Source organism: Bos indicus x Bos taurus, chromosome 5, assembly GCF_003369695.1.
Source record: "Bos indicus x Bos taurus breed Angus x Brahman F1 hybrid chromosome 5, Bos_hybrid_MaternalHap_v2.0, whole genome shotgun sequence".
Classification (NCBI taxonomy): Eukaryota; Metazoa; Chordata; class Mammalia; order Artiodactyla; family Bovidae; genus Bos; species Bos indicus x Bos taurus.
Genome location: NC_040080.1, coordinates 22,155,397 through 22,183,331, shown reverse-complemented (window position 1 = coordinate 22,183,331; position 27,935 = coordinate 22,155,397). Strand labels below are relative to the sequence as shown.

Below are 27,935 nucleotides of genomic sequence, written 5' to 3'. Positions count from 1 at the left end.
GGCAGGAGAAGAAGGGGATGACAGAGATCGCTGGATGGCATCACCAACTCGATGGACATGAGTTTGAGCAAGCTCCGGGAGATGGTGAAGGACAGGGATGCCTGGCGTGCTGCGGTCCATGGGATCAGAAAGAATCGGACACAACTGAGCGACTGAACAGAAAAGAGGATCAACAGGACTTCCCTGGTGATCCAGCTGTTAAGACTCAGTGCTTCCAATGCAGGAGGAACAGGTTCACTCGCTGTCAGGGAAGTAAGATCCCACATGTGGTGCAGCCAAAAGGAAAAAACATGAGGACCAGCACCTCACCCAGATTGAGGCAGGGAGACGTGGAGGAAAGGAAGGTAGGGTGGAACCAGGGATGTGCGGAACCAGGGATGTGGGGACGGGAGAGTCAGGGAAAGTGTTCCTGGAGAAAGTAGCAGAACTTGAAGAGGCAAGCAGACAAGGGTGAGGGGTGATGAGTAATGATGAACAGTGTTTCAAATGAAAACTCGTCTCCAAGGTCCTCCTCCACATGAACTGGCCTCACTTCCTCTTCAACACCTTTCCCTCCCGCTTCTTGCTCACCTTTCACAGCTTTCAAAGTCTGGCTCGGCTACCACACAATTGAGCCTCATCTGACAACCCGGCTAGAAATCACTTCTCTCTCCCTTAACTTCCTCAGCCAGCTCTCTTGTCCTCTGGCATGGAGCTACTCAGGGAACACTCACAGAATGAATTTCTACTGCTCCCTCTTAACCATGGCTATGATAACCATGTTCCAACTAGCGCACCAGCCTAATGCTGCCTCTTCCATCTCCAGGTGGGATTCCTCACGGCCGCCCAAACCCACTAAGTTAACGCTGCTGCAATGACCCGTCATGCAGTTCCATCCTTCACGTTCCAGACCAGCTCCACTCCTTTTCTGAGGCCCATTCATGCTGCTCTCTCCTTCCCCAGCTGCCTCTGCCTTCAGGTTCAGTGTGATCCTGCCTTCAATGGGGTGGTGAGCTCCCTTCCAGCCTCCCACATGGCTCACCCTGCAAAGACCCGACAAACTGGCAAGGATGTACTGACAGGTTTGCTATGTCTCTGCTCCCCGCTTTAAGTAAAGCTGAGAGGTCATTGGAGAAATAAAAAATCAGCAACAAAAAGGAGCACCTGACAATGATTCTGTGGCAGCCTGGATAAGAAGGGAGTTTGGAGGAGAATGGACATGTGTATATGTATGACTAAGCCCCTTTGCTGTCCACCTGAAACTATTATATCACTGTTAATCGGCTACACTCCAGCACAAAACAGAAAGTTAAAAAAATAAAATATAAAAAAGGGCATACCTGAGATATGAGGGGAGGCAGAGAGAGATTTACAAAGAGGAAAGCATGCCCAAGGTCTAAATCAAGTCAACTTAAAACACATCATTGTGTTTTCCTTTGTTTGCCCGACATGAATGACTTCTCCTGAACACTGACGAGTTAGCATACATTTCCCTCCAGATGGGTAACTTTGCCCCTTTGAGTCTAATCTCTGAGTTCCCACTGGAACAGAAAAGGGAAGTGTTTTTGCATTAAATTAAAAGGAACTCTCAAGGTTCCTTTCAGGTTGGTTTTATTTATTTATATTGTTGTTTTACAGTTTTCTTATCCTGAGGCTACAGAAAGAATCAATGAGGGAAGATGAAATGTTTCAAGTATGTCTGTGTCCCTTCTAAAACCTTCACAGTGCCCTGGTTCTCAGCTGTAGAAGTTTTCAAGTTTCCATGAACATCTGTACTTCTGGGGGAAACTTCCCTTTTATCATTTCCTCCTCTAAACGGTTCTGCTGCAACTGGGAAAAGCTGGGCGACGCTACAGTTCCATACACATCCTTATCTTGCCCTGTGTGACAGGCCGTTTCCTCAGGACGGTTAGCTAGTTTATTAACTCCTGGCCAGCCTCCAGGAGTAAAGAAGGGTGAACACAGTTGGGGACAAAGCCAAGACCTTGTGCGGGACCTTTGCCCTTAAGTCAAGGAAGAAAGGAGCTCTGCCAGGCAAGTGACATCAAAGTGGGAGCAGCAAGGAGACTTGACAAGGCAGGACCCGTGGGTCCTCGAATAACTGTCCTCAAGAGGCAGAACCCGAGACCAGGGTTCCCCTTGGACATATGGAGTCCCCACATCTCTTCTAAAAATCCATCAAGGGGACTTCCTCGGTGGTTCAGAGGTTAAGACTTCACCTTCCAACACAAGGGGAGTGGAGTGGGTTCAATCCCTGGTCGGGGAGCTGAGATCCCACATACCTTGCAGCCAAAACATAAAACAGAGGCAATATTGTAACAAATTCAATAAAGACTTTGGTAATGGTCCACATCACAAAAAATTTAAGAAAAAAAAAATCCATCAAGTGTGAGAAATGAAATTAGAAAGTCTGTTTGAGTTCTTATCCATATCACCAATACATTTTGTAGGTACTAAAGCTTCCTACTAAAGGAAACTTTTACATGTGGTTTTAGGAGCCCTTATTTCGAGAAATCCTTCTTGTTAGATGAGCCAGAGGAAACTGTCACCTGTATCCTTCAAGATTTGTACAAACTATTTGGGTTTCCCTGGTGGCTCAGACGGTAAAGAATGTGCTGGCAATGCAGGAAACCTAGGTATGATCCCTGGGTCGGGAAGATCCCCTGGAGAAAAGGTAATGGCAACCCACTCCAGTATTCTTGCCTGGAGAATCCCATGGACAGAGGTGCCTGGCAGGCTACAGTCCCTTTGGTTGCAAAGAGTTGGACACGATTGAACGACTAATACCAACACACAAAGTATTCAACATAAGATTCATACTTCAAAAATTCACAACTTCCAAAAGAAATCACCTAAAGCCCTTTGAATATAGGTCTCAAGTTGTCTGAGTTACAAGGATCTCCACCTTCCCCAGCCCTTCTCACCCATTCGCTTGTTTCTCCTTCCCCTTTTACTCCTCCTGCCTCAGCACCACTCATTCCCTGCCCTCTCCTGTCTTTGTTTTTAACTGAGCAGTTTGCATCTCTTCTGAAAGACTTCAGAATCAGAAGCAAGGTGGAGAGAAAGGGCTTCTTGAACGGATTTTCTTCCTTTTATGGTGGTACACTTGGATCCCTTAAGTTCCAGGGTCTGTGGGTCTGAACTAGGTCACTTCTCCTAAAAGTCTCTCCTGGACCTGGAAACCCTTCCTCTTCTCCCCTCACACTGGCCCTCATCAGCAGGATCCACGTTCCACTAAGCAGGGTCACTGTCCTTGCATTCACGGCGACCTGACGTGGAGATCTCCTGGGAGCGTGAGTGGTGACAAAGGCCAGCGCTGGAGACCAGACTTCCCAGGCTGAGCCCAGGTCCAGAGTCCAGACTCTCACCTGAATGAGGAGACCGGTAGCGAAAGTCCTCTTTGGTCAGGAGTAGGAGAGCCTTGCCGTTCATCTCAAATGTGTTGCTGTCAATCGGCCTTAGAGAAAACTCGTTTTCAGCCCACTTGAGCCACTGGGCTACGTCATCTCTGCTCCAGAACATTGGCTGCAAGCCTGTTGGAGAGACAGCAAGGCAGAAAGAAAAGAGAGAAAAAAGATCTCATCAGTTAGACAGCCGAGATAAAGGGAAAAGATTTCTGAATGGTTAACAAAACTGAGTCTCCATGTCTGAAGAGCCCTTAGGGTTCAACTCTGAATCTCAGGTAGAACTCTAGCTTCATGAGTGTCAAAGTGTGATATCAAATGAATTTTTTATTTAGAGGCAAAGTGTGTGTAAGGGGAGAGAATTGCTTTTTGTGTCTCTAAGGAACCATAGGTCTCACAGCTCTGTTCTTCCTTGCCCAGCTGCAGTTCCAGGGGTTTGTGGATTCCCAGTCGGTCCTGAAGGTGCAGCTCTATAGTGGCCTGAAGCACTGAGGGGATGCGGAGTCATAATAATGTCAGTGGGCTTTGGATGCAACTCTAGAATTACAGGGCTTCCCTGGTGGCTCAGAGGGTAAAGAATCTGCCTGCAATGCAGGAGACCTAGGTTTGATCCCTGGGCCGGGAAGATCCCATGGAATATGACATGACAACCCACTCCAGTATTCTTGCCTGGAGAATTCCATGCACAGAACTGATTTGATGGCAGCCCAGTGTCCTTTTGAAGTGAGAATGTTCCAGAGTGGGGCTTGACCTGCCAGAGATGCCAAATAATATAGTGTTCCCTGCAACTTCTTCCAGAAAGAGCAACTCACTCGTCTCGAGGACACTATCAGCCTAGCCTCTGGGAATGAGAGGGCAAGGTAAGGATAACAGGTACTTGTTCATGTTACAACTTCCTGGTGGGGGTGGCACTTGAACTCTGAGTAGGGGCAGGAATGGGTTGGAGGGAGGGCAGCCCCCCAAGAGGATGGCTCAGGCTGGATCTCTGTCTGGAAGCCTGACTGTGAGTCTGTGTTTTCATTTTATTCTGTGGTTGCGGGAAACCTTTGACATATCATATGAGTGGTTTAGAGAACAGTAATTCTCAAAGTGTGCACCAGGTACCCTTCCGGGTTCCCAAGACCATCTCAGCGTGTCTAAGAAGTCAAAACTTTTTGTAACCATATGAAGAGGTTACTTGTTTTTTCTGTTGTTGTTCTATTCTCAATCTTTCATGAGCACACAGTGGAATTTCCTAGCAGCTACACAGCATGTGATATTAAAGCAGACACAAGAATCCAGCCTTTTTTTAAATGAAGCCAGACATTAAAAAGACTTGCAAAAATGTAAGACAATGCCACCTTTTCACTGATTTTTTTTTTTTGGTTTTGGAAAACATATTCATAAATACATATTTATGTTAACATATACTTGGCTTATTACTTTTTAGCGAGTTGACACATTTTTTGATATGTATTACAACAAATAGTAAAAATTTTTGGTTTTAATTTCCAATACAGTACACATAGATAGATAAAAGCCACATGAGCAAAGCTTTTTGGGGGTCTTTAATAATTTTAAGGGATTAAAAGAAATCCTGAAACCAACTGTTTGAGAACTGATGGGTTAAAAGCCAGATGCTCAGGAGTGCTTTATTCTCTAAAATATTGTATGATCTAATAGCTCAAATACAACAGAATCAACAGTTGCTAAAAGGAACTTCAGTCTGTTATTTATTGGTGGTTACTTCAACTTGCTAAGGGGACTCTGTGAGTGTGCTCTGACAGCGTCCTTCAGTCTGATCCTGGAAAAAAGGACCTTTCATCTGTCAGGCATCATAAAGAACTGGTCTATTTGGATGGGCTACTTTTCCTTCTGGGTGGATGAGGAAATGGAATAGCTCAGTGCCCTTGAGAAGATCCAGGGTCTCTGGGCATGACCGGTGGCTCTATCTTTCAGGTGGCTCCTTTGCAAAGTCTAGTTTTACGGAATGGCAGCTGGTTCCCTTGAACTCTGGGGGAGTCCTTCTGAAACTGGTCCACTGTGTTGGGCATGGATAAAGAACTATGGGCACTGAAATTAGAGATGAGCTTCCCTGGTGGCTCAGATGGTAAAGAATCTGCCTGCTTTGCAGAAGACCCAGGTTCGATCCCTGGCTGGGAAAGATCCCCTGGACAAGGGAATGGCTACCCACTCCAGTATTCTTGCCTGGAGAATTCCATGGATAGAGGAGCCTGGTGGGCTACAGTCCACGGGGTCACAAAGAGTCTGACATGACTGAGTGACTAATACAGCATCATAGAGTTTTTTTCTTGGTTTTTAAGTTTCACAATATTTTTTTGTCACATGGGGAATAAAGGGGCACTGTAAAATAATACCATGCAATATGCTACTGCTTTACGATCTTTAGAATACACACAGCAACTAAAGAATTCAGGGTTTTGTTTTGGACTCTTGACTGGGCCAAGAAGCAATGCCTATGAAAAATGGTCCTTGGACATGGATGGACTTGGAGGGCCTTATGCTAAGTGAAATAAACTGGAGGAAGACAAATAATGTATGATATCACTTATATGTGGAATCTGAAAAATAAACTAGTGAATATAACAAAACAGAAGCAGACTGACAGGCATAGAGAAGAAACTAGTAGTTACTAGTGGCAGGGGGGCAACATAGGGGTGGGTGAAGTGGGAGGTACGAAGGATGTACAGGCTCAAGGATGTCTGGTACAAGATGGGGAAATATAGCCAATATTTGGTGATAACTGTGACCTTTAAGAACTGTATTCTTAAAAGTTTAAAAAATGGTTTAAAAAGTTAAAAAAAATGGTTCTTGGACATAGGAGTTACCCCAACTCTTTCCAATGACCTTAAAGATGCGTATCTGGGACCATAGAGAGGTGGGGATGGGCATGAAAAAGGCTCAGCAAAATCTCAACTTCTGAACCAGTGAAGAAAGGCCTTAAGAGTTGGCTTCCACAGTCATGGTGTCACCTCTGAAGAGGAACAGCGGGGTGTCTAGTTATTAGGGACTTTTCTTCTCCTTCACACGAACAGCGAGAGCACAGCCAGCACTTTGGGGACAAATATGAGGACCGGCCAAGCGTGGCTGAAGGAAGTGCCTGGTGGTGAGAGGACCACAGAGCAGAAGATGCTCGGTCAGAAACAGGAAAAAGGATGGGGCTGCTTATTGGAAGTGCGAGTGCCAAAGCAAATACAGAACCGAATCCCACTCGGGAGGGGAAACGAGAGTAAAATGCTGAAGTTTCTGCAGAGGAGACACTGAAACAAGAGAGGCGGGTGAGAAGGGGGTGGGGGATGCAAGTAGTAATTTGAGGTTCTTTATATTCTATGGAAGAAAATACTCATGAGTAATCTTTTCCCTAAATACAAGAAGAGTCACACACTCCAAACAGACCTGCCGGTTGAGAACAACTGTTTCTCTTTTCACTTCCCATTAATCTCTCCTACAGCCCAGCCCCCGAAGAAAGCAAAACCATAACGCGGAAACCCCCTTGCCAGGGGATCCACTGAAGGCTCTGGGCTTGTGGGCTCAGGGGACCCGGTGAGTCCCAGTCAGTTCAGGAAACACCATGGCAATTCCAGCAGTTTTACAAAAGTGACCCCGACAGACCAAGCTACCTGCTGGAGGCCAGGCTACACATTTATCAGAATCGCCACCACTCTTCCCAGGAGAGAATGTGGACACATTCACTGAGCTGGAAAGAGGCTTGATGATAAACTCTGGTGTTCAGGACTTCCAGGGTGGTCCAGTGGTTAAGAATCCACCTGCCAATGCGGGGGGACACGGGTTCAGTCCCTGTGGGCTGGGAAGATTCCACAGTGCTGCAGGACAGCTAAGCCCGTGCACAGCTACTGAAGCCTGAACACCCGAAAGCCCATGCTCTGCAACAAGAGAAGCCACTGCAATGAGAGGCCCGTGCACCGCAACTGGAGAGCAGCCCCTGCTCACCGCAACTAGAGAAAGCCAGTGTGCAGCAATGAAGACCCAGCACAGCCAAAAATAAACACATTTAAAATAAAACAAACAAACTCTGGTCTTCACAGGCAAGTCCCCCTGCTAGTTCCTTAAAAAGTCCTGGTGTAGGATGTGCTTGGCTACTCTGACTGAGGAAAAACAAGCCCTCTTTGCTCAAACCTTAAGACCCTAAGGCCTGTGTGTTATAGCCTTGGACTCAGAGTCATCTTTTAAACACTTTGACCATCCAGCACTATTTTGAGCACTTTATGAGTATCAGTTGATTTGACTGCATGCTCACAGCAACCCTATGAGATAAGGTTTCAGGGTGAGGAAACTGAGGCCCAGTGCATTTAAGGGATTTGCCCAAAGGCATGCAACCAGAGTCACAAAAGGACCTGGGATTCGAAACCAGGCTGTTTTGGTTTCTGAGTCTGTGTTCTTCCGCACCACATTCTCTGACCCACGCACTTCCCATTCAGATTCATTTTCAACATCTATTAGGGATTCAGAAAAGACTGAGTGAACTGAATCCTCCCTATTCAAGATTTTGATCCTGGGAGGTTTCTCAAGTTATCAACGAACTAAAAATAGAGCCAAAAATCCTGTAGATCCCTGGAGAAATACATTTATACAAGGGAGTAAGGAGGTGGAGGCGAGACTCTGCTTTTAACTCATCCAGGAAGGCTTTGCATCACCAGCTACTTGCTCATAGGCACTCGCCGCGTAGACACTGATCCTGAGTAGACAGCTGCTACAGTACTCTTGCCTGGAAAATCCCATGGGCGGAGGAGCCTGATAGGCTGCAGTCCACGGGGTCGCAAAGAATTGGACACGACTGAGCGACTTCACTTTCACTTTTCACTTTCATGCACTGGAGAAGGAGATGGCAACCCACTCCAGTGTTCTTGCCTGGAGAATCCTAGGGACGGGGCAGCCTGGTGGGCTGCTGTCTATGGGGTTGCACAGAGTCGGACACGACTGAAGCGACTTAGCAGCAGCAGCAGCAGCAGCAGCGTAATAGCACACAGGCAAGACCAGGGAGGCTGCATCACAAGTAACTTGTTTCACACTTATCTCTTGCAATGTTAACTTGCAACATTAACAAAGGGACTTCCCTGATGGTCAAGTAGCTGACTCTGAGCTCCCAATACAGGCGGCCTGGGTTTGATCCCTGGTCAGGGAATTACAGCCAGCATGCCACAACCAAACCCCGGCAAAGCCAAAAAAAAAAAAAAAACACAATTAAGTTAGAGAACTTATATGTTAATGATCATTAGTGAAAAGAAAAAAGACAGAGACCATTATTATACTGTACCTACATCATGTTGTTCCCTGTGTACATAACAAGCCTGCGAAAGCCACCCTAAGACCCGCATTTGGAATGTCATTTAATTTCAGAGGGTAGCTGAGAATGATTTTATACAGAAGAAATGAACTGCTATGCTTAAGAAAATTACTAAGCATTCCACCGCACTTTTTTTTCCCCCCAAGTGGGTCAAGGCAAGTTCATGGGGCTGTACCCTTTAATGACATACCCAGACCCTTAAACGTCCTTCTGATAGTTCTCCAATTCCACGTTCAAAGGAGCAGCCACGTTCATCAGTACACGCTTAGCCTCATTTCAGACTTTCTGAGTTGTGTTTAAACTAATGATGGAAAGCGTGCTGGGAGTCAGGGACCTGGATCTTACTCCCAGATCTGCCATTAAGTAACATGTGTTTCTGGGCCAGTCACTCAGTTTCTCTGTGGTTCAGTGGTTTCATCTGTTAAATGAGGGGCTTAGAGTATGTGATTTCTATTCCCTTTTGGGTTTAATATGGTCAACATGCTTCCACTTAATATGAATCCTAAAATCCAAAGAACTTAAACAGCCAGGACCTTTTTCTACAGAGCAACTCCACGCTCACGACCATGACCCAGAGACTGTAACTTCCTGAAGGCTCCTCTGAATCACGGAAAACAGATTAAGTTACTTTAAATAGATGTTGGTGCTTATGAGTGTTTTTATTATATTCTAATTCTTGAAAATTTATAACCTGGTAATGGGTTATAATTACCCAATAATAAACATAACATTTTAAGAAGGTGCTTTCACATGGATGACCTCAGGTTATTCTCCAAAAAGCCCTGTGAAACCCACTGCAGTCTCACTTCAAGTTGAAAGATGAGGAAATAGGGGCTCAGAGTCATTAGAGGATTTTGCTGGTTTGCATAATAGTCAATTCAAGCTCTTTTGCTGTAGTAAACATTCATCAGAAGCAGCCTTTATGCTAAACGGTCTGTATACACAGAAATTGGCTACAGAATCAGTGGCTTAGAGGACAGAAGCAGAAAAGACAGAAGACAACCCCCACCCATCTGACTCATGAGGAAACTGAAGCTGGGAAAAGTTGAGTTTGAACCCTCCTCAAGCTGCCCCAGGTTTCCTCTTTCCAACCTCCCATGGGGTCTCATAACTTGATCTGATGACAAAGAAGCATTCTGTCACCCTTGACAGTGAGGACAGCTATCACTTCCTTGCTTAGTCATCCTGCCTTTGGATTAAACATCCTTCACTGGTCCAAACAGAAGTTCAGTACGGCCTTTTTCAGAGCCTCACCAGCCTGCCTGCCTCCTCCTGAGACCCTCTGTGGCTCCCATTCCTAAACATAGTGCCAGAGGCAGGACTAGAACCTTTGTATCTCTGGACAATGTTTTTATTCATAATAGCGAACACTGAGCATTTACACAAGTCTTCACTACAATGATGATTCTTCTCATTTTGTAGAGGACAAAACTGCAGTACACGATAAACGGAATTGGTGGGGCTGGGACTGAAAATCAGACCCACTCAACACCCCACCATATGGATTCTCAAGTGGCCCCTTAGACTGTTCAGAATAAAAAAATTTCGGAAAGCTCCCAAAGGCGTAACTCGAATTTGCTGTGTGCTGGCAACTATTCACGCTGCGTTTACATCATAGTCACAACAGATTACATAGCATTTACATTGTGTGAGGAATTATAATGTTATCTAGAGATAACTTAAAGTACATGGGAAGGTATGTGTAGGTTATATGCAAATACTATGTGATTTTATGTAAGGGGCTTGAGCATCTATGGATTTTAGTATCTAGCGGGGGCCGGGGGGTGGTCCTGGAATCAGTCTGCCACGTGGATACTCAGGGATGTCTGGAACAGCAGACACTTAGAAGCATTTATTGTGTGCCAGGCGCTTTTCTAAATGTCTTCTGTTTGTAACTCATGTAATCCCCACAGGGATGCTATACAATAGAAACATTCACCATCCTTATTTACAGAGGAGAAAACTGGAACACTAGGAAGTTAAGCGACTTGGCCAAAGTCACACACCCAGTGGAAGAGCCAACATTTGAACCCGGTTGGTCTAGCCCAAAGTTCCTATTAATTCCTTGCCTCTCTAAGGTTATTTTGGTGTTTTGGCAGGACGTTAAATTAAATTCAGGATTAAAAAAAAAGAGAGAGACAGAGAAGTTTCAGTGATTGTGTGAACTTTCACAGTATTTAAGCAAGTAGGCACGGGGCACCAGCTTGGAAACTCCGTGTCCCTGCTGTGTGATCTCGGACAAGTTTCTTAACCTCTCTGTGTCTCACTTGCCTCAACTGGAGAATGAGGACAACTCTCAAGTTGACAAGCGAGTGCCACTGAATCACAGATGATGTGTTTGTCAAATGTGTTTGACATAAAGCTAGTATAGAGTAAGATGATTCAATGATGATAGAAGATACAAAGGACAGTATTTGGCATAGAGCGAGCATTTTATAGTTACCACCATGATTATTTTTATAATCTCCCTATCCTGCACATAATAGCTGCTGTTTGTAACCCACCTGTGGAGAAAGTATATTAGCCAGTATTAGATTTTTACCTTGCCATTTTCCATCATCATTCCAGCCTGCAGCAGTCCCTCCAGACTGAGACCTATATCCAGTATCATCTATACTTCACAGCTTCATGTCAACTTTGCCTTTGATAAGCATTTGTTACCTCAACAGGTTACTGACGAAGTGCTGATTAGCTGAGGGCTGAAAGAGAGCCTTCTGGTGACAAACTAGCCACCTCCTTTTAGACGGATACTGATCAAGTTATTGGCTCCATTTGGAGTATGTGTGTGCCTGCACTCAGTTGCGTCTGAGTCTTTGCAACGCCATGAACTGTAGCCCACTAGGCTCCTCTGTCCATGGAATTCTCCAGGCAAAAATACTGGAATGAGTAGCTATTCCCTTCTCCAGGGGATCTTATTGACCCAGGGCTATAACCCACATATCCTGCGTGGCAGGTGGGTTCTTTACCACTGTGCCACCTGGGAAGCCCTCGCCCCATTTGCATACAGGTGTTCAATGATCAACCCCCCTAACTACTCCGGTATTTAGATACATCTTTCTAGTTCAGCCATAAAAGGAACCATCCAAAATTCAAATAAAATGCTTTCTTGATGTCCAGAAATACAATAACTACAAAATCTATAGCACCTTTATTGAATAAGATGAAAAAAGGGAGAAGGTGATTGGGGCCTAAGGAATAACTTTTCCTAAGTGCTCATAACATACATGTTTGAAAATCTCTCCTGAATTTCATCTGTAAGTTGTATCAGGTCAGCTATTTTTAGTCTGTACATATTCCCTTTTCTCCTTTTCTGAGTGTAGGGTAAACAGTGGTTCGTAGTCTCTCTTTTAGGATCTCTTTCATTTCCTGCAAACCTTAGGGATCACTATCAGTGACTTTTCACCCTTGTAAATTCTCTATTCTGGGGTGTCATCTGTCTGGGCCAAGAGCCTTGAATCTATTTAGAATGACTTAGATTCGTTTCTACAATCGACTCATCCGCCTTGGGCTTCAATTCCCTTATGGCAGTTTGTACTACCTGTTTCAGTCTGACAATCACCCTCCTTGATGGAAGAGGGGGAGGAAAGAGAGAAGTTGTCCAGTTTTGTTCTCTCTTTGCCACCAACTCAGTCTAGGTGCTGAGACCACGCTTGTTCTCTTACTGTCCCTCCAAACACACCATTTTCTTAAGTATCTCCCATTGTTTTTAGCTTACTTAGCTTTAACATTCTAGATCTAAAAAAATCTCTCCTTTAAGAGGAATATCGTATGACATCCCTTATATGTGAAATCTGAAAAGAAAGGATACAAAGGAACTTACAAAACAGAAAGAGACTCACAGACCTGGAGAACAAACTTACGGTTGCCGGAGGGGGCGGGAGAAGGGATAGTTAGGGAGTTTGGGATGGACATGTACACACTGCTGTGTTTAAAATGGATAACCAGCAAGGACCTACTGTATGGCACATGGGACTCTGCTCAGTGTTATGCGGCAGGCTGGACAGGAGGGGAGTTTGCGGGAGAATAATACATGTGTATGTATGGCTGAGTCCCTTCGCTGTTCACGTGAAACTATCACAATATTGTTAATCAGCCATACTCAAATACAAAATAAAGTTAAAAAAATAAAAATCTCTCCATTATATATCCAAAATTTTTTTGTTGACACATAGTTGTTGTAGGATATTATACAAGTGTACAGTAATTCACAATCTTTAAAGATTATACTCCACATATAGTTATTATAACCTACTGGCCATATTCTCTGTGTTGTATAATATATCCTTATAGCTTATTTTACACTTAGTAGTTTGTACTTCTTGTTCCCTTCCTCCTATCTTTTCCCCTCCCTCCCCATCCTCTCCACTGGTGACCACTGATTTCTTCTCTACACCTGTGTGTCTATTGCTTTTTTGTTATATTCCCTAGTAGGTTGTACTTTTTAGATTCTACATATAAGTGATATTATACAGTATTTGTCTTTCTCTTTCTGATTTATTTCACTTAGCAAAATACCTGCTGGGTATATCCATGTTGTTGCAGATTGCAAAATGTCATTTTTTGTATTAAAAATTTTTTTTATTTCCAGTAAGTTGTTCTTTCATCCTCTTAGAAAATCTGAGCTCATTAGACTGGTACATAGAAAATAGTGGGATGATAAATTGGCATGATCCTTCTGGTAAATAATGTGGTGATAGTTCAAGGGCCCTATAAATGTTAACTTTGGGGAATTTACCTTAAGAAAATAATTTCAGACAAAGAGAAACTGTTCATGCACAAAGATGTTCACTGCAGTATTATTTTTAATAGTTTAAAAAACTGGGAACATCCATAAGGAAATAGTTAAGGAATCTATAAACAACATCTCTGGTAGGATATGATGCAGCCAATAACATAATATTTATAAAAAGTATCTACACATATGGAAAAATCACCACATAACATGTGTACATATGTATTATAATCTCAAACAACTTATGGAAAATATAATGCAACATAAAAATATTAACAACCGTCACTCAACCAAATGACAGATGATGTTTACTGTCTCCTTTTCATTCTTTTTTCCTAATACTCCCTATTAAGCATGTGTTACTTTTATATTTAAAAAGATCTGTTTAAAAATGGAGCTCATCAGAGAATGTCCCCTCAACAGCTTCATCAGATTCTTTCATCGTCTTCTTCCTGCTCATGCCCCGAGCAGTTGATACGCCAGAATTTCATTTTCAAGAGCATGCTGATTCTTTAGACTTGGTTTTGCCTCCTTTCAGATCACGGATCCTTAGGTACTTTTTCCCCTCAACTGAAATCATTTGTCTTCTTCTAGTCAAGAGAAGACATCTGCTCATGCCTTTTAATTCCCTTCCCCAATTCCAAGATGATGTTTTCATTCTCACCACAATTCCCCATCATTTCTACTTGGCCAACCAATTCCTCATCTGTTAGACCTGAGACCGAATTACCAGTGCCCCTCAACTGCTGCTTCTACCTTCTGGGAAGTCAAAGCGCTAATCGTGTAGCTGAAGACAACTGCTCAGTGATACTCACATCATGCCTGGCACACAATGGTCCCCTGGTAATGCCAGACTGTAAGACAAAAGAACCCCAATACTAGTAACCTAGTATTGGGACAGCTCTGCACTGCCACCCTCTCCTAACACCCTTCTCACCAGGTAGGACACTTCTGATCCGTGAGGTTCACTGCCACTACCAGATGCTTCTGAGACAGGTTGGGATCTGGGGCTCATTGCTGCAGTGCTTGTACCTGGACAAATCTCCGTGAGCAACAGAATACAAGAATAAGGGATTAAAAAGAATGGTGTGCATGCGTGGTTGGGGCAATAAAATTAAGGACAAGATACAAAAAGACCAAAACCCAACTTTAGCCACTTATGAAGAGCTGGAGCAAAAACAGGGTGTTGGAAGCAAAAGCAGGATACTGCACATACCCCCGCACTCAACACCACCAAAGGGGTGGGCAGACCACCTAAGCCACCCCTCCGGCCCGACCCCTGGACACACCCTTACCCCATATAAGGAACCAGTTCGCCCCTCCTTGGCAAGCAAGCAAAGGAAACATATGTGTTCTCGTTCCCCTCTGCTGCAGCAGGGACCCCGATAAAGGCTTGTCTGAATTTCCTATCTGGCCCCTGATTGATTTCTATTGATTAAGGAGGCCAAGAATCCAGGTGGGTAACACTTCCACACCTATGCCATCCTAGCAACTATTCCGTGAAAGAGCTCAGGTTGGCACAACTGCATCTGCAGAAGACACTGAAGCTCAGAGAGGTTGAGTTACTTCCCCAAGGTCACAATGGGCCCCAGAACCAGAATTGTTTCTGGTCTTCTATATCTGCCTAGTGAACTTCCTCTCCGTCAAAGCAAATAAAGGATACAAAAGCCCCTTGCATTCTAATGCACGCTAAAATGCACTGTAAAAATGCAAGGGGATTAGGAATAATTAACCATAAACTCAACTCCTGGCAGGTCTGGCTTAGCTGCGGATCCAGAAATCTAGCCCTTTCTGACCTCTGTGAAGGGGGTACAGGGGGCAGGGTTTCCCTCAGGATAAACAAACCTTCCAAAATAAAACAAACTATCATCAGATCCTGTTAAGCTGCTGCTTCCCAGAGCATTTCCCAGGGGTCTTTTCTGATGCCTTTCCCTTCCCTGCAGGCCGAGTTCTGGCCCCCACCCCAGTCCTGGATGGACTCTGATAAACTTCAGCATTCTCATTCCTCTGGGTCTGCCCCTAACCCTGAATGGGCGGCTATCTGTTCATCACTGCTCTTGGCACACAGATTCTATCACCAGGGGATGGGACGTTCTCAAACATTTCCTATTTTTGTCCTCAGGGTCACCCTATATCTCAGTACTCAGTTTCCAAGTGGAGGTTGGAAGATTATAACAGTGTCTTTTCAGCCAAACCCCCCAAGAGCAAGAATACTACACGTTCATGTTTTGATCCAAAGTCCCACTCTAGTCCCTGGAAAAAATTTTCCTTATACACTTCATTTTGTGGATTTTTTCTGGCTTTCATTCAGTTTTAGCCACAGAGGGGTTTTTTATCAGCAAACCTATTGACAGCAAAACTGGCCCAGGGCCCGCTATTCATTCTTACAAACATGAGTTCGACGATTCCCCTACATTCCTGCCTTTAGGCAGCAAGCCCAATGTGGTGAGAGGCATGAAATATTTTAGATTAAAAACTTGGGTTTTGGAGTCAGATAGTCCTGAGTTCAAAGACTGGTTCTGCCACCTGCTCAGTAGCCTTGGATAAGTTATGTCTCTGGATCTCAATTTCCTCAGCAGTAAAATGAGGCCAAGAACAGTATTTACCTCCTTGGGCAAAATTAAATATGAAGTAAGATAACTCATACAAAGGCTCTGCACTGAACTTCCCCTGAGGGTCCAGTGGTGAGGAATCCACCTGAAATGCAGGGGACACGGGTTCAATCCCTGGCCTGGGAAGATTCCACACACTGTAGCCTGTGAGCCGCAACTACTGAGCCCGCAAGACCTGGAGACCATGCTCTGCAACAAGAGAAGCCACTGCAATGAGAAGCCCGAGCCTATAGCTGGAGAGTAGCCTCTGCTCACTGCACTAGAGAAAGCCTGTGTGCTGCAACGAAGACCCAGCACAGCCATAAATAAAGCAAATAAATAATTTTAAAAAAGGACTCTGCACTATACCTGGTCCATGGAAAGTGCTCAATGCATTCTGGGGAGCTGGGTAGGGCAGAGACCCCAAAGCAAATCTGTTGCGTTTTGTCATCTGTTCAGGAGACTGAAATGTTTTCTAAAGCTCACTGGAGCCTCAGAAGCTGAAGCAAGGGTTCTTGTGAGCCGTGTGAAGGGTCTGGTGGGAGCTACGAGCCCACCATGGGGTTTTAAGGAGGGGTGGGCATCATCTGTGTGCAGGCCGGGAAGACAGCTCAGGAGGAGATGTAGAGACAGGCAGGGAGCAGGTGAGAGGCTGGAGGCAAAAAGGCCAGGGTAAGAGTCCACTCAGGCCTGTGATTAGGGTGAGGTAAGTGAGGCGCTTACTTCGGGTGCAGAATTGAAGGCAGTGCCCGAAAGCTCAGGAATCACAAACAATAATGATAGTTTTAATGCGTTATTTTAAAATCAAACTACTGTGCTGGCCAAAAAGTTCTTTTGGGTTTTTCTGTACAATGTTATGGAAAAACCCGAAGGAATTTTTTGACCTGCCCAATAAATGCAAAAAAAAATTCATAATGAACAAAATATCAACATTTTAACTAAAGTTACATTGAAAAAAGAGATAATGGGGATGGTGTTGTGATGAAGGGGAAGAGGACAGACTAGAGTGATCCGGGAGATAATGGACCCCTTTGAGAATTCAGTGAGCGCTACTGACCCTTTTTGGGCTTCCCCAGTGGCTCAGTGGTAAAGAATCTGCCTGTCAATGCAGAGCATATAGGTTCGATCCTTGGGTTGGGAAGATCCTCGGGAGAAGGAAATGGCAACCCACTCCGGTATTCTTGCCTGGAATATTCTTGCCTGGAATATTCTTGCCTGGAGAATTCCATGGACAGATGAGCTTGGTGGGCTACAGCCTATAGGGTCGCAAAGAGTCGGACATGACTGAGTGACTGAATGACAACAACCGATCTTTGAAAATGCATAGACCCATGCGCACCAACATTCCCCTGCAATTTCAAAGTTTGTGGACTAGCTCCAGTTTACCTATGGACACTTGGACAATCAGTTGAGAACTTTTTAGCCTTGTACATGCAAAGAGATCTGATGATATGTATTAGGGTTATAATGCAAAAACCAAGTTAGGTTTGAGGAGAGAAACACACACATCTCTCCTGATATTTTGGGGGAGGAGAAAAGAAGAGAAGAGAGAGGCTGGCAGGCTGACCTCCTCTCACTCTGCAAAGGGTGGGAAGGCGGGTGGGGGCAGGCAATGAAATGATGAAAGCCAACTTGGATGTCATTTCCTTGTGAAATGCACATATCTGACCTTAAACACGGGATGACCCGTCTTCAGGTATTTTGGAACTCATTGCTAACATATTGCAAGTTTTTATTCATAGTGTTGAAGGTTAATCACTGCAAATTATCTTAACTTTATGAATGCTGAAGCAACTGGGCTGGCATGGAAAGAGACCACTGAGATGAATTTCTAAAGGAAGGAGGCGATGAAGGGCAGAATTTCTCATATTGCTGGGTGGAGAGACACATTTTTATTTTCAACTCTACTGATATTTATGCACACACACAAAAAGCCCAATTTTAAGAAGAAATAAATATGTAGGAAAATAGACATGAAGAGAGTTGAAACGTTCCTCAAATAGATTTAGCAAGCAAATCAGAATGGGTTGGGAAAGCTGGTGCAAGGTTTTTTACTCCTCTGTGGAAATGGATGGGGCGCAGAGGACCTAAAGATCTCGTTGGATTTGCAAGAGTCATGGAACACAGACGATCCACTCTGGGTGTCTGGATAAAGAAAGAATGAATATCCTTTGTGTGCCCTCACTTTTTAAGAAATTTCCTGGGGTATATAGTTGCTTTACAACATTGTATTAGTTTCTGCTGTACAACGAAGCAAATCAACTCTATGTATGTACACACATATCCCTCCTTCTTGGATCTCCCCCCTCCCCTGCCATCATGCCATCACAGCCCTCTAGGTCACCACAGAGCACCAAGCTGAGCTCCCAGTGTTATACAGCAGGTTCCCACCAACTATCTGTTTTACACACGGTCACATATATATATGCCACCACTTCTTTCCCAATTTATCTCATCTCTCCTCCCCACCTCTCCATGTCCACATGTCTGTTTTCTATGTCTGTGTCTCTATTCAGTTCAGTTCAGTCGCTCAGTCGTGTCTGACTCTTTGTGACCCCATAAACCACAGTACGCCAGGCCTCCCTGTCCATCACCAACTCCTGGAGTTCACCCAAACCCATGTCCATTGTGTCGGTGATGCCATCCAACCATCTCATCCTCTGTCGTCCCCTTCTCCTCCTTCCCTCAATCTTTCCCAGCATCAGGGTCTTTTCAAATGAGTCAGCTCTCCGCATCAGGTGGCCAAAGTAGTGTCTCTACTACTGCCCTGCAAACAGGCTCTCTGTACCATTTTTCTAGGTTCCACATATATGCATTAATATACAGTATGAGTTTTTTTCTTTCTGACTTACTTCACTCTGTGTGACAGTCTCCAAGTCCATCCACATCTCTACAAATGATACAACTTCATTCATTTTCATGGCTGAGTAATATTTCATTGTACCACATCTTCTTTATCTGTTCTGCTCTTCTTCTCTTAAACCACACAGGATCATCTTGTGTGCCTGCTGGTCTGCAGAACATTCCTTTGCAAAGTGTAACCAGAGCAGAACTCACTCTCCCTCTGGATGGGCTAATGAGCCCTGTCACTGGCAGCCGGGGTCTCTCCCGTGTGTGGTTCAGTTGTGCCTGGTCCCTTCTCTCCCGGATTTTAAAGCAGGCTGCCTTGCCCCAAGGAGAGGGGAGATTCAGCCATACATATATATATATATACACACACACACATATATACACATACATGTATCCATTTGGGAGAGAATGGATACATGGATATGTGTGGCTGAATCCCTTCACTGTTCACCTGAAACTATCCCAACATTGTTAATCAGCTATACCCCAATACAAAATAAAAAGTTAAAAAAGTAAAAAAGCAGGCTGCCTTTTTCAGGATGCCTTTCTCAGTCAATATGGTCACTGCATCTTCTGAGGATGGAGTGAAGACTGGGGGTGGATGCGGAGACCCTAGAAAGCCTTTATCTTTCACAATGCTAACTTCACAGTCCTCAGCAAACACGTCCAGCATCCAAAAGGCAGATGGCATCAGGGGTTCAAGAAACCTAACACACTTGGCAAAACCGTGCTTCACTGGAAAATGTCTTCTTTGACGGAGAATTCCACACTCCCCTGACCCTGTCTTCCTTCTCTTCTTCTCTGACTCTTCCCTGGGGAGGCAGTCAATGTTTTCCGAGATTGCCCAAGCAGATGCTGACTCAGCAAGAAGAGGGGCAGGCGGACTGAACACAGGCAGGATGCAGTCACTTTAAGGGTTTTTGTGGAGGCCTCACAGAACAAAAAACCCATCAAACCCGGAGAAGCAACCTGTGTTTAAAGATGATTGTGTGTGTGAGTGTGCATGTTCGTGTGTGTCAAGATTTCACTCCACTCCTCATCCCATTGGTCCTTCATTTCCTCGAGGATTTGTGGGGAAATGTGAATCTATTTTCACAGATGTAATCACTTAAAATGTTGTAGTACACAAACTGAGAGAGGAGCACTGACATATATACTCCAGCATGTGTCCCATGGATAACCAGTGGGAAGCTACTGTGCAGCACAGGGAGCTCAGCTCAGTGCTCGGTGATGCCCTAGAGGGGTGGGATGGTGTGGGGTGGGAGGGAGGCTCAAAAGGGAGGGGATATATGTATACTTATAGCTGATTCATGTTGTTGTACCGCAGAAACTAATACAACCTTGTAAAGCACTTTTATATTTCAATGAAAAAATTTTTTCAGAAAAAAAAAAAAAAGTTGTCTTTTTTTCTTATCAGCTGTATGCCCTAGTGTTAGAGCTGTGAACGTTACTAATATTTCCAGGCTTAAGACAGAGTCATAAAAATTTAAAAACCAAACCAAGTCCTTACCTCCTTCAACAGAGCTGCAGACATGCAGCTGGAGACAATGACACATGCCTTCTGCTATACACCTGGCCCGGGGCTGGGCTAAGACTTGAGATGCTGGGAGGTGGGGTGGCTGGGCAGGCCTGGGAGCCAAAGTAGACCCTCTCTGGCCGGCTCATGGCACAATGGGGCACTGAGGGACTCTCCCTGGCCACAAAATATCTTTCTCATTGGTTCTGTCATCCCAGCTTAAGTTGTATATTATTCACCCCTTTGGACGAAAGCATGGAGCCTTCTATGGAGGGGGTTGCTGGAAAAAAGTGCAAAGTGAAAGTCGCTCAGTTGTGTCCGACTCTTTGCGACCCCATGACTATACAGTCCATGAAATTTTCCAGGCCAGAATACTGGGGTGGGTAGCCTTTCGCTTCTCTAGCGGATCTTCCCAACCCAGGAATCAAACGGAGGTGTCCTGCATTGCAGGCGGATTCTTTACCAACTGAGCTATCAGGGAAGCAAAAGGAACACATCAAATCAACATAATGGTTCACACCTTAGCTTTGTGAGGTAGTTGGATAAAAGAGTCAGAAGGGAAGCGTGAGCAACCCTCGAGTTTTAGGGCTGGTGGGAGTTGCTGCAGCCCACAGGTAGTAGGATGCTAGAGGCACTGAGAGGAGAAGACTTGCACGCTGGTTTGGTTATGGCGTCTGACTCTCTGGGAGTTTCCCTGACAGCTCAGTAGGTAAAGAATCCACTTGCAATGCAGGAGACCCCGGTTCAATTTCTGGGTCAGGAAGATCCACCGGCAAAGGGATAGGCTACACACTCCAGTATTCTTGGGCTTCCCTTGTGGCTCAGCTGGTAAAAAATCTGCCTGCAGTGAGGGAGACCTGGGTTTGATCCCCGGGCTGGGAAGATCCCCTGGAGAAGGGGAAAGCTACCTACTCCAGTATTCTTGCCTGGAGAATTCCATGGACAGAGGAGCCTGGCAGAGTACAGTCCATGGGGTCACAAAGAGTTGAACATGACTGAGCGACTAACACACTAAATCTAAGGACAAGGGTCCTCATGAGGGAACATGGAGGAGAGACAAGGAAGAAGAGATAGCTACGTGACTGCAGAGGCAGAGATGGGAGTGATGCAGACCCAAGACTGCTGTTTTCCTTCCTCACAGGTTCCTATTATCCACATATTGAAATGCCTTTGTCCCCCTTCAACATATGTCACTTTCTCTTGAAATTTATGTTTTTAAGATTTTTTTTTGATGTGGTCCATTTTAAAAGTGTTTATTGAATTTGTTACAATATTGCTTCTGTTTTACCTTTTGGTTTTTGGCTGCAAGGCATGTGGGATCTTAGCACCCTGACCAGGGATTGAACCCGTGCCCCTGCATTGGAAGGTGAAGTCTTAACCTCTGGACTGCCAGGCAAATCCCTTTTTTTCTTTTACTTTAAAAATGTTCCAGTTTTTCTCTTAAAAATTACCTTTTATATATATTCATCTTTTAGTCTTACTAGTTTACTCATCATTTTTTTTAAATTTTAAATTCTTTCCTGATCTCTGTCATCTAAGTTTTCATAATTCTGATTTATGTTGGTTCCTCCCTCCCTCATGTTTTATATCATTTCTTAATGCCTTTCAGCTCATTTGGACCTGGGTCACAGTTCTGAATTGTTTCAAAGCCATGTCTTTTTGGCATGCTTTCTTTAGAAATGTAGTCTGCTCCTTATTTTCTTTTTATATAAAAGCTTTGTACGGGATTTGACCTTGCTGCTTTGCAATTGCTTGTTTCCATGTGAAATTCATTTTCCTGAACTTTTAGAACAGTGTCGTTCTAACTTTACAAAACTCCTGGAGAAGGGAATGGCAACCCACTCCAGTATTCTTGCCTGGAGAATTCCATGGACAGAGGAGCCTGGCAGGCTACAGTCCACGGGGTTTCAAAGAGTTGGATACGACTGAGTGACTAACACTTTCATTTTCACTTCTCTGCCATTTCGTTCATGTGTGTTCAAATATATGACTGCTGAAGTTTCCAGGTTCTGTTCCCTTATGGGGTTTTTTCTCCTGTAAGTCTCTGCTGTCCCTATCCTGTTCAGCTTGATTTCACTTCAGGCAGCTTCTCACTACATGGCCATCCTAGAGGAGGACTTGATTGGTTAGTTCCAGAGTTCGCAGTGGCTGGAAGGCTCTAGATCCTTTAGATCAGGGATCCCCAACCCCTGGGCCATGGACCAGCATCGGTCTGTGGCCTGTTAGGAACTGGGCCACACAGCAAGAGGTGAGCATCGGGTGAGTGAGTAGAGCTTCACCTGTATTTACAGCTGCTCCCCATCACTTGCATCCTCCCACCAAGATCCATGGAAAAACTGTCTTCCATGAAACTGGTCCCAGGTGCCAAAAGAGTTGGGAACTGCTGCTTTAGACCTCCCTTGCACGCTGTGAAAGTGAAAGTTGCTCAGTCGTATCCAACTTGTTGCAATCCCATGGACTATACAGTCCATGGAATTCTTCAGGCCAGAATACTGGAGTGTATAGCTGTTCCCTTCTCCGCGGGATCTTCCCAACCCGGGGATGGAACCCAGGTCTCCTGCATTGTGTACAGATTCTTTGCCAGCTGAGCCACCAGGGAAGTACAAGAATACTGGAGTGGATAGCCTATCCCTTTCCAGCAGATCTTCCCAACCCAGGAATCGAACTGGGGTCTCCTGCATTGCAGGTGGATTGATTCTTTACCAGCTGAGCTATCAGGGAAGCCCCCTCTCTGCAGGCTACTTGTACTCATCACTCTTGGAATCAGTAAAAGGACTCCCACTTTCAGCTGTTCCTCTCATACTGACCCTCTATGCTTTGCAGTAGTCACTATTTGGGGTGCTTTTCCTGTTCTAACATCCAAAAGTCCCACTGTTCCTTGGGGATATCTTGTCCCCTAGTTTTGTCACTGCTCATGGGTATGAAGTTTTGATACTAAGTTGCTCTGCTCTTTCCCAGGGGTTCTAAGAGATTGAAAACTATGCTGCTGCCAGTGCTGTCTCCCCAGAGTCTATCTCAGGACACTTCCTATTGGCAAGGCCAGGGTTCCTCTGGTGTCTCATAAAAAAAGGGCACCAAACTTTGTGTGTCTCTTGGTGAATTGTCACTGGGTTTTATGGCAGTAAGCAGAAGTGTGATAATCTAAGGGGTCTCTCATATAGATGGCTAAAAAGCACAGAAAAGGATGCTCAACATCATTAATTATTAGAGAAATGCAAATCAAAACTATCAATACAATGAGGTATCATGTCACACCGGTCAGAATGGCCATCATCAAAAAATCTGCCATCATCAAAAAATCTACAAACAGTAAATGCTGGAGAGGGTGTCGAGAAAAGGGAACCCTCCTACACTGTTGGTGGGAATGTAAATTGGTACTGCCACTATGGAGAACAGTATGAAGCTTCCTTAAAAAACTAGTAATACAGCTACCATATGATACAACAGTTCCAGTCCTGGGCATATATATGGAGAAAACCATTACTTCAAAAAGATACATGTACCCCAATGTTCATCACAGCACTATTTACAACAGTCAGGACATGGAAGCAACCTAAATGCCCATCAACAGAAGAGTAGGTACAGAAGATGCAGTACATATATACAGTGGAATATTACTCAGCCATAAAAAGAATGAAATAATGCCATTTGCTTCAACATGGATGGACCTAGAGATTGTCATACTGAGTGAAGTAAGTCAGACCAAGAAAGACAAATATATGATATTGCTTATATGTGGAATCTAAAATAAAGGGGTATAAATGAGCTTATTTATAAAACAGAAATAGAGTTGCAGATGTAGAAAACACACTTATGATTTCTGGGGGGTAAGGAGCAGGGGAGGGATAAATTGGGAGACTAGGATTGTCGGAGAGAGTCAGACACGACTGAAGTGACTTAGCAGCAGCAGCAGGATTGACAAAGACACTACTATGTATAAAGTAGGTAACTAATAAGGACCTACTGTATAGCATAGGGAACTCAATAGTTTGTAATGACCTATATGGGAAAAGAATCTAAAAGAGAGTGGGTATATACATATATATAAAAAACTGACTCACTTTGCTGTACAGCAGAAACTAACATAACACTGTAATCAACTATATTCCAATAAGAATTAAAAATGTGAGGGGGGTCTCTGATCACACCAGAGGGGGTGACAGCCCCAAGTGCAGGGAGCACAGACACAGCACCTGGACAGAAGACACAATAGCAAATGTCTCTGAGCTTCGGTGGGCACTGGGTCTCCAGGCAGAGGGCACCCAGCTTCTCTTATGGAGAAGACTACGGAACTATTCCAGTGAAGATAACACTTCCAAAGGGAAGGACTTTCTAATGGGGATGAAAACAATAGCCTCGATGACCACAATACAGACAGCTGACCTCTTCACTGTCTTTCCACACCTCCTCACACGAAAAAGTCAAGACTGCCAGATGTCAAAAAACTACAGCATTTTAAAAAATTCACCAAGTTGTGAGTGACTCAGCCTGCAGGCCAGACATGTCAGAAGCCCTAGATCATGGTGATGGTGTCTCCGAGTGAGTCTTTCCTCTGCTCAGTGACCAATTCCAGCTCCAAGAAAGATGGAGCTAGCCATGCATTAGTCACATATTTCCCACAGAAGCCCGGGGGGAGCGACGCAGCTGCTCGTCTGAGAAGGAGCCCCACGGAGCAGCCGGGTGTGGCTGTCGGAGCCCTTGCAAGTGTGGCCCGTTTGCTGTCAGCTCTAAACTTCGCTTTCCTGCTTTTTCAAAAGCCTTCCTTTCTCATTAGGGTCTGGTGGCTTTGGAAGCCCTGACCCAACCCTGACTGGCTGGTCTCATCAGAGGCTGTCGCCGTAGAATGATCTTTTTTTAAAAAATGGCTTTTTTAATGCAGTCCCTGGAGACTTTGCAAGCAATGTATCGATTTGCGATCCTTGAGCTGAGTTATTGAGCTCTGGCAAAGAGAAATAAATAAATCTTTCCCATTCTCCACGCCTGTTGCCAAGTGCTGCTTCCAGGAAGCGATGACTGTCCTTTCTGGAAATGAAATGAAGCTCAAAACGATCTAACCTCCTTCCCTTCACTTCACGCCCCCAGCTCTCCCCTCCGCTTGCAAGTCACGGACAAAAGTACTTTGCAGCCATTCCTCATTTGCCTGAATGGGCATCCGAATTAGTGATGCCCAAGTTAGTAATGGCTGGCCGAGGCAGCTTCCCAAAGAATGAGGACCTATTATTTTTTAGCAGAGCAGACGGGGCTTGGGGAAGCAGGCTCACATCTTGTCCTTAGGTTAAACACTCTTACGGTTTCATAAAGAAATCTCCCCCGCAGATGTGGATGTATACACGACAGGGTGTGTGTTCACTGAGGCTTGTGATCAATAAAATCAGGGGCCGGGATGGGGGCAGGAGGGTGGGGAGAGTGTGGGGAAGAGGGACCCACGCTGGAGTGTTCTAGCACAGACGGCAGCATGAACACAGAAACTTCCTGACACCTGCTGTTTCTTTCATTTCAGTCTGGGGCGATCATGTCACCTGGCACTGCTCCAGGGGAATTCCCATCATTACCATCAAAACACGGTTGGTCTAACCGTGCTGAGGGCTCTCCTGTCCATCTGTCCACCTATTCTCCCACTCACCCAGACATCTAACAGAACCAGGGGCCCCTCCCTCCCCCAGTGCACCACATCCCATGTCAGGGGCAGGGTACACCCAGGTGAATGACACAGGGATGCTGGTAGGAAGAAAGGAATGTAAAGAGACACTGACAAATCCATGCATTAGTGCAGGACGGGGGAAGAGTTTGTGAACTGAAGGAAGGGGTGACTGCTTTCCTGGCAGAGGAAATTTTTTAAGGTGGATACAAAAATCTGGACACATGAAAGAGCAAAGCCAATTTAGGAACCATTGAGTAGCTCAGTAGGACAAAACACGAGATGTACATGGAACGTGTTAAAGGAGGAGAGACAAGGGGTTCCCTACTGGTCCAGCGGCTAAGACTCTGTGCTCCCAATGCAGGGGCCCCAGGGTTCAATCCCTGGTCAGGGAACTAGATCCCATGTGCTGCAAAGAAGACAGAAGACCCGGCGCAGTCAAATAAACTAATATACAATATATTTAAAAAAAATAGGGACTTCCCTGGTGGTCCAGTGGTTAAGACTCTGCATTCCCAAAGCAGGAGGTGTGGGTTCAATCCCTGGTTGAGGAACTAAGATCCCACAAGCTGCACAGCATGGCCATAATAAGAATAGTAATAATAAGTAAAATTTTAAAAGCAATACATTAAAAAAAATAAATAAATGAGGAGAGAAACTGACAGAGCAACTCCATGCTGATGCCTAACAGGCATGTTAGGCTTAGGGCATCCCAAACTGCCCTTCCTCTGTCCCCTGACCAGAACTGCTGTCCCCAGTCTCTCCCTCCTCAGAGAATGCCAAGTCCACTCTTCCCACGCCAGCGCCCCACACCTTGCAGTCATTCAATCAGCAGCAAGTGCTACTGGCTCTGCCTTCAAAAGGCATCCAGAATCTGACCACTCCTGTCACCTCTGCTCTGCCACTCAGTCCCCCTCACCATCACCTCTCACCTGGAATTACTGCTGCTGGTCCCGAACTGGTCGCCCAGCTTCCACCCTTGTTCCCCTACAGTCTCTTCTCCATATATCAGCCAGAGGAGCCATGTAAAACATGTCACTCCTCTGTTCAAAATCCCCCAGGGACCTCCCTCTCACTCGGTCAAGGTCAAAGTCCTTAAAATGACCTTTGGGCCCCACATGATCTAACCTCTGTCCAAACCTGCTTCCTCCTACCTGTCCCTTCCCTCATTCTGCTCGAGCCACCTGACCCGTGTCTCCCCTCACACACCAGGCATATTTCTACCTCATGTGAGGCCTTTGTACTTGCTTTGCTTTAGCTGGAGTATTCTGATCTCAGACATCCTCACTTTCTCCAAGTCCTTCCCAGACATTCCATATAAAACTACAAATCTCTGTCCTCTGACGCCTCCTTATTCTCCTTTCTGCTTTATTTTCTTCCTTAGCATCTATCACAATCAAATCTATATATTTTACTATTTATCTTGTTTACTATTCATTTTATTCATTAGGATGTAAACAATTTTTATCTTCTGCTTTATTATTTATCTTTTTGGGGTTCAATGGATTGAAGACTATGCACATTTTAAAATCCTTTAAATATAATTATATATTCTGCAAACTATCTAAATGAAGCAAATATTACTATCATTAAAGTTACTTCATGCTGACATCCAACCTCTGAATATGCTTGCAAAAAGCCTGTTACAAGTTCGAGGTAGACTCCTGATTAAACATCTTTTGATGTTTAGTATAATTAGTTACACAAATCTAGGATAGCAGAGAGGAGGGTTCCCTGATGGCTCCGTGGTAAAGAATCTGCCTGCCAATGCAGGAGACACAGGTTCCATCCCCGGTCTGGGAAGATCCCAGGTGCCGTGGGGCAGCTATGCCAGTGTGCCACAACTCCTGAGTCTGTGTTCTAGAGTCCGCGAGCCACCACTACTGAAGTTCACATGCCCTAGAGTCCGTACTTTGCAAC

The 27,935-nt window shown here is 44.9% G+C and overlaps 1 protein-coding gene across 2 annotated transcripts in view; it reads right to left on the bottom strand.

Moving 5' to 3' along the window:
* ETV6 (ETS variant 6) overlaps positions 1–27,935 on the bottom strand; it is a 285,602-nt gene that overhangs the window by 51,669 nt on the left and 205,998 nt on the right. For both annotated transcript variants that reach the window (XM_027541361.1, XM_027541360.1), the window contains exon 3: positions 3,348–3,512. In XM_027541361.1, coding sequence (XP_027397162.1) covers positions 3,348–3,512 — 165 coding nt within the window. The remainder of the gene's footprint in view (positions 1–3,347; positions 3,513–27,935) is intronic.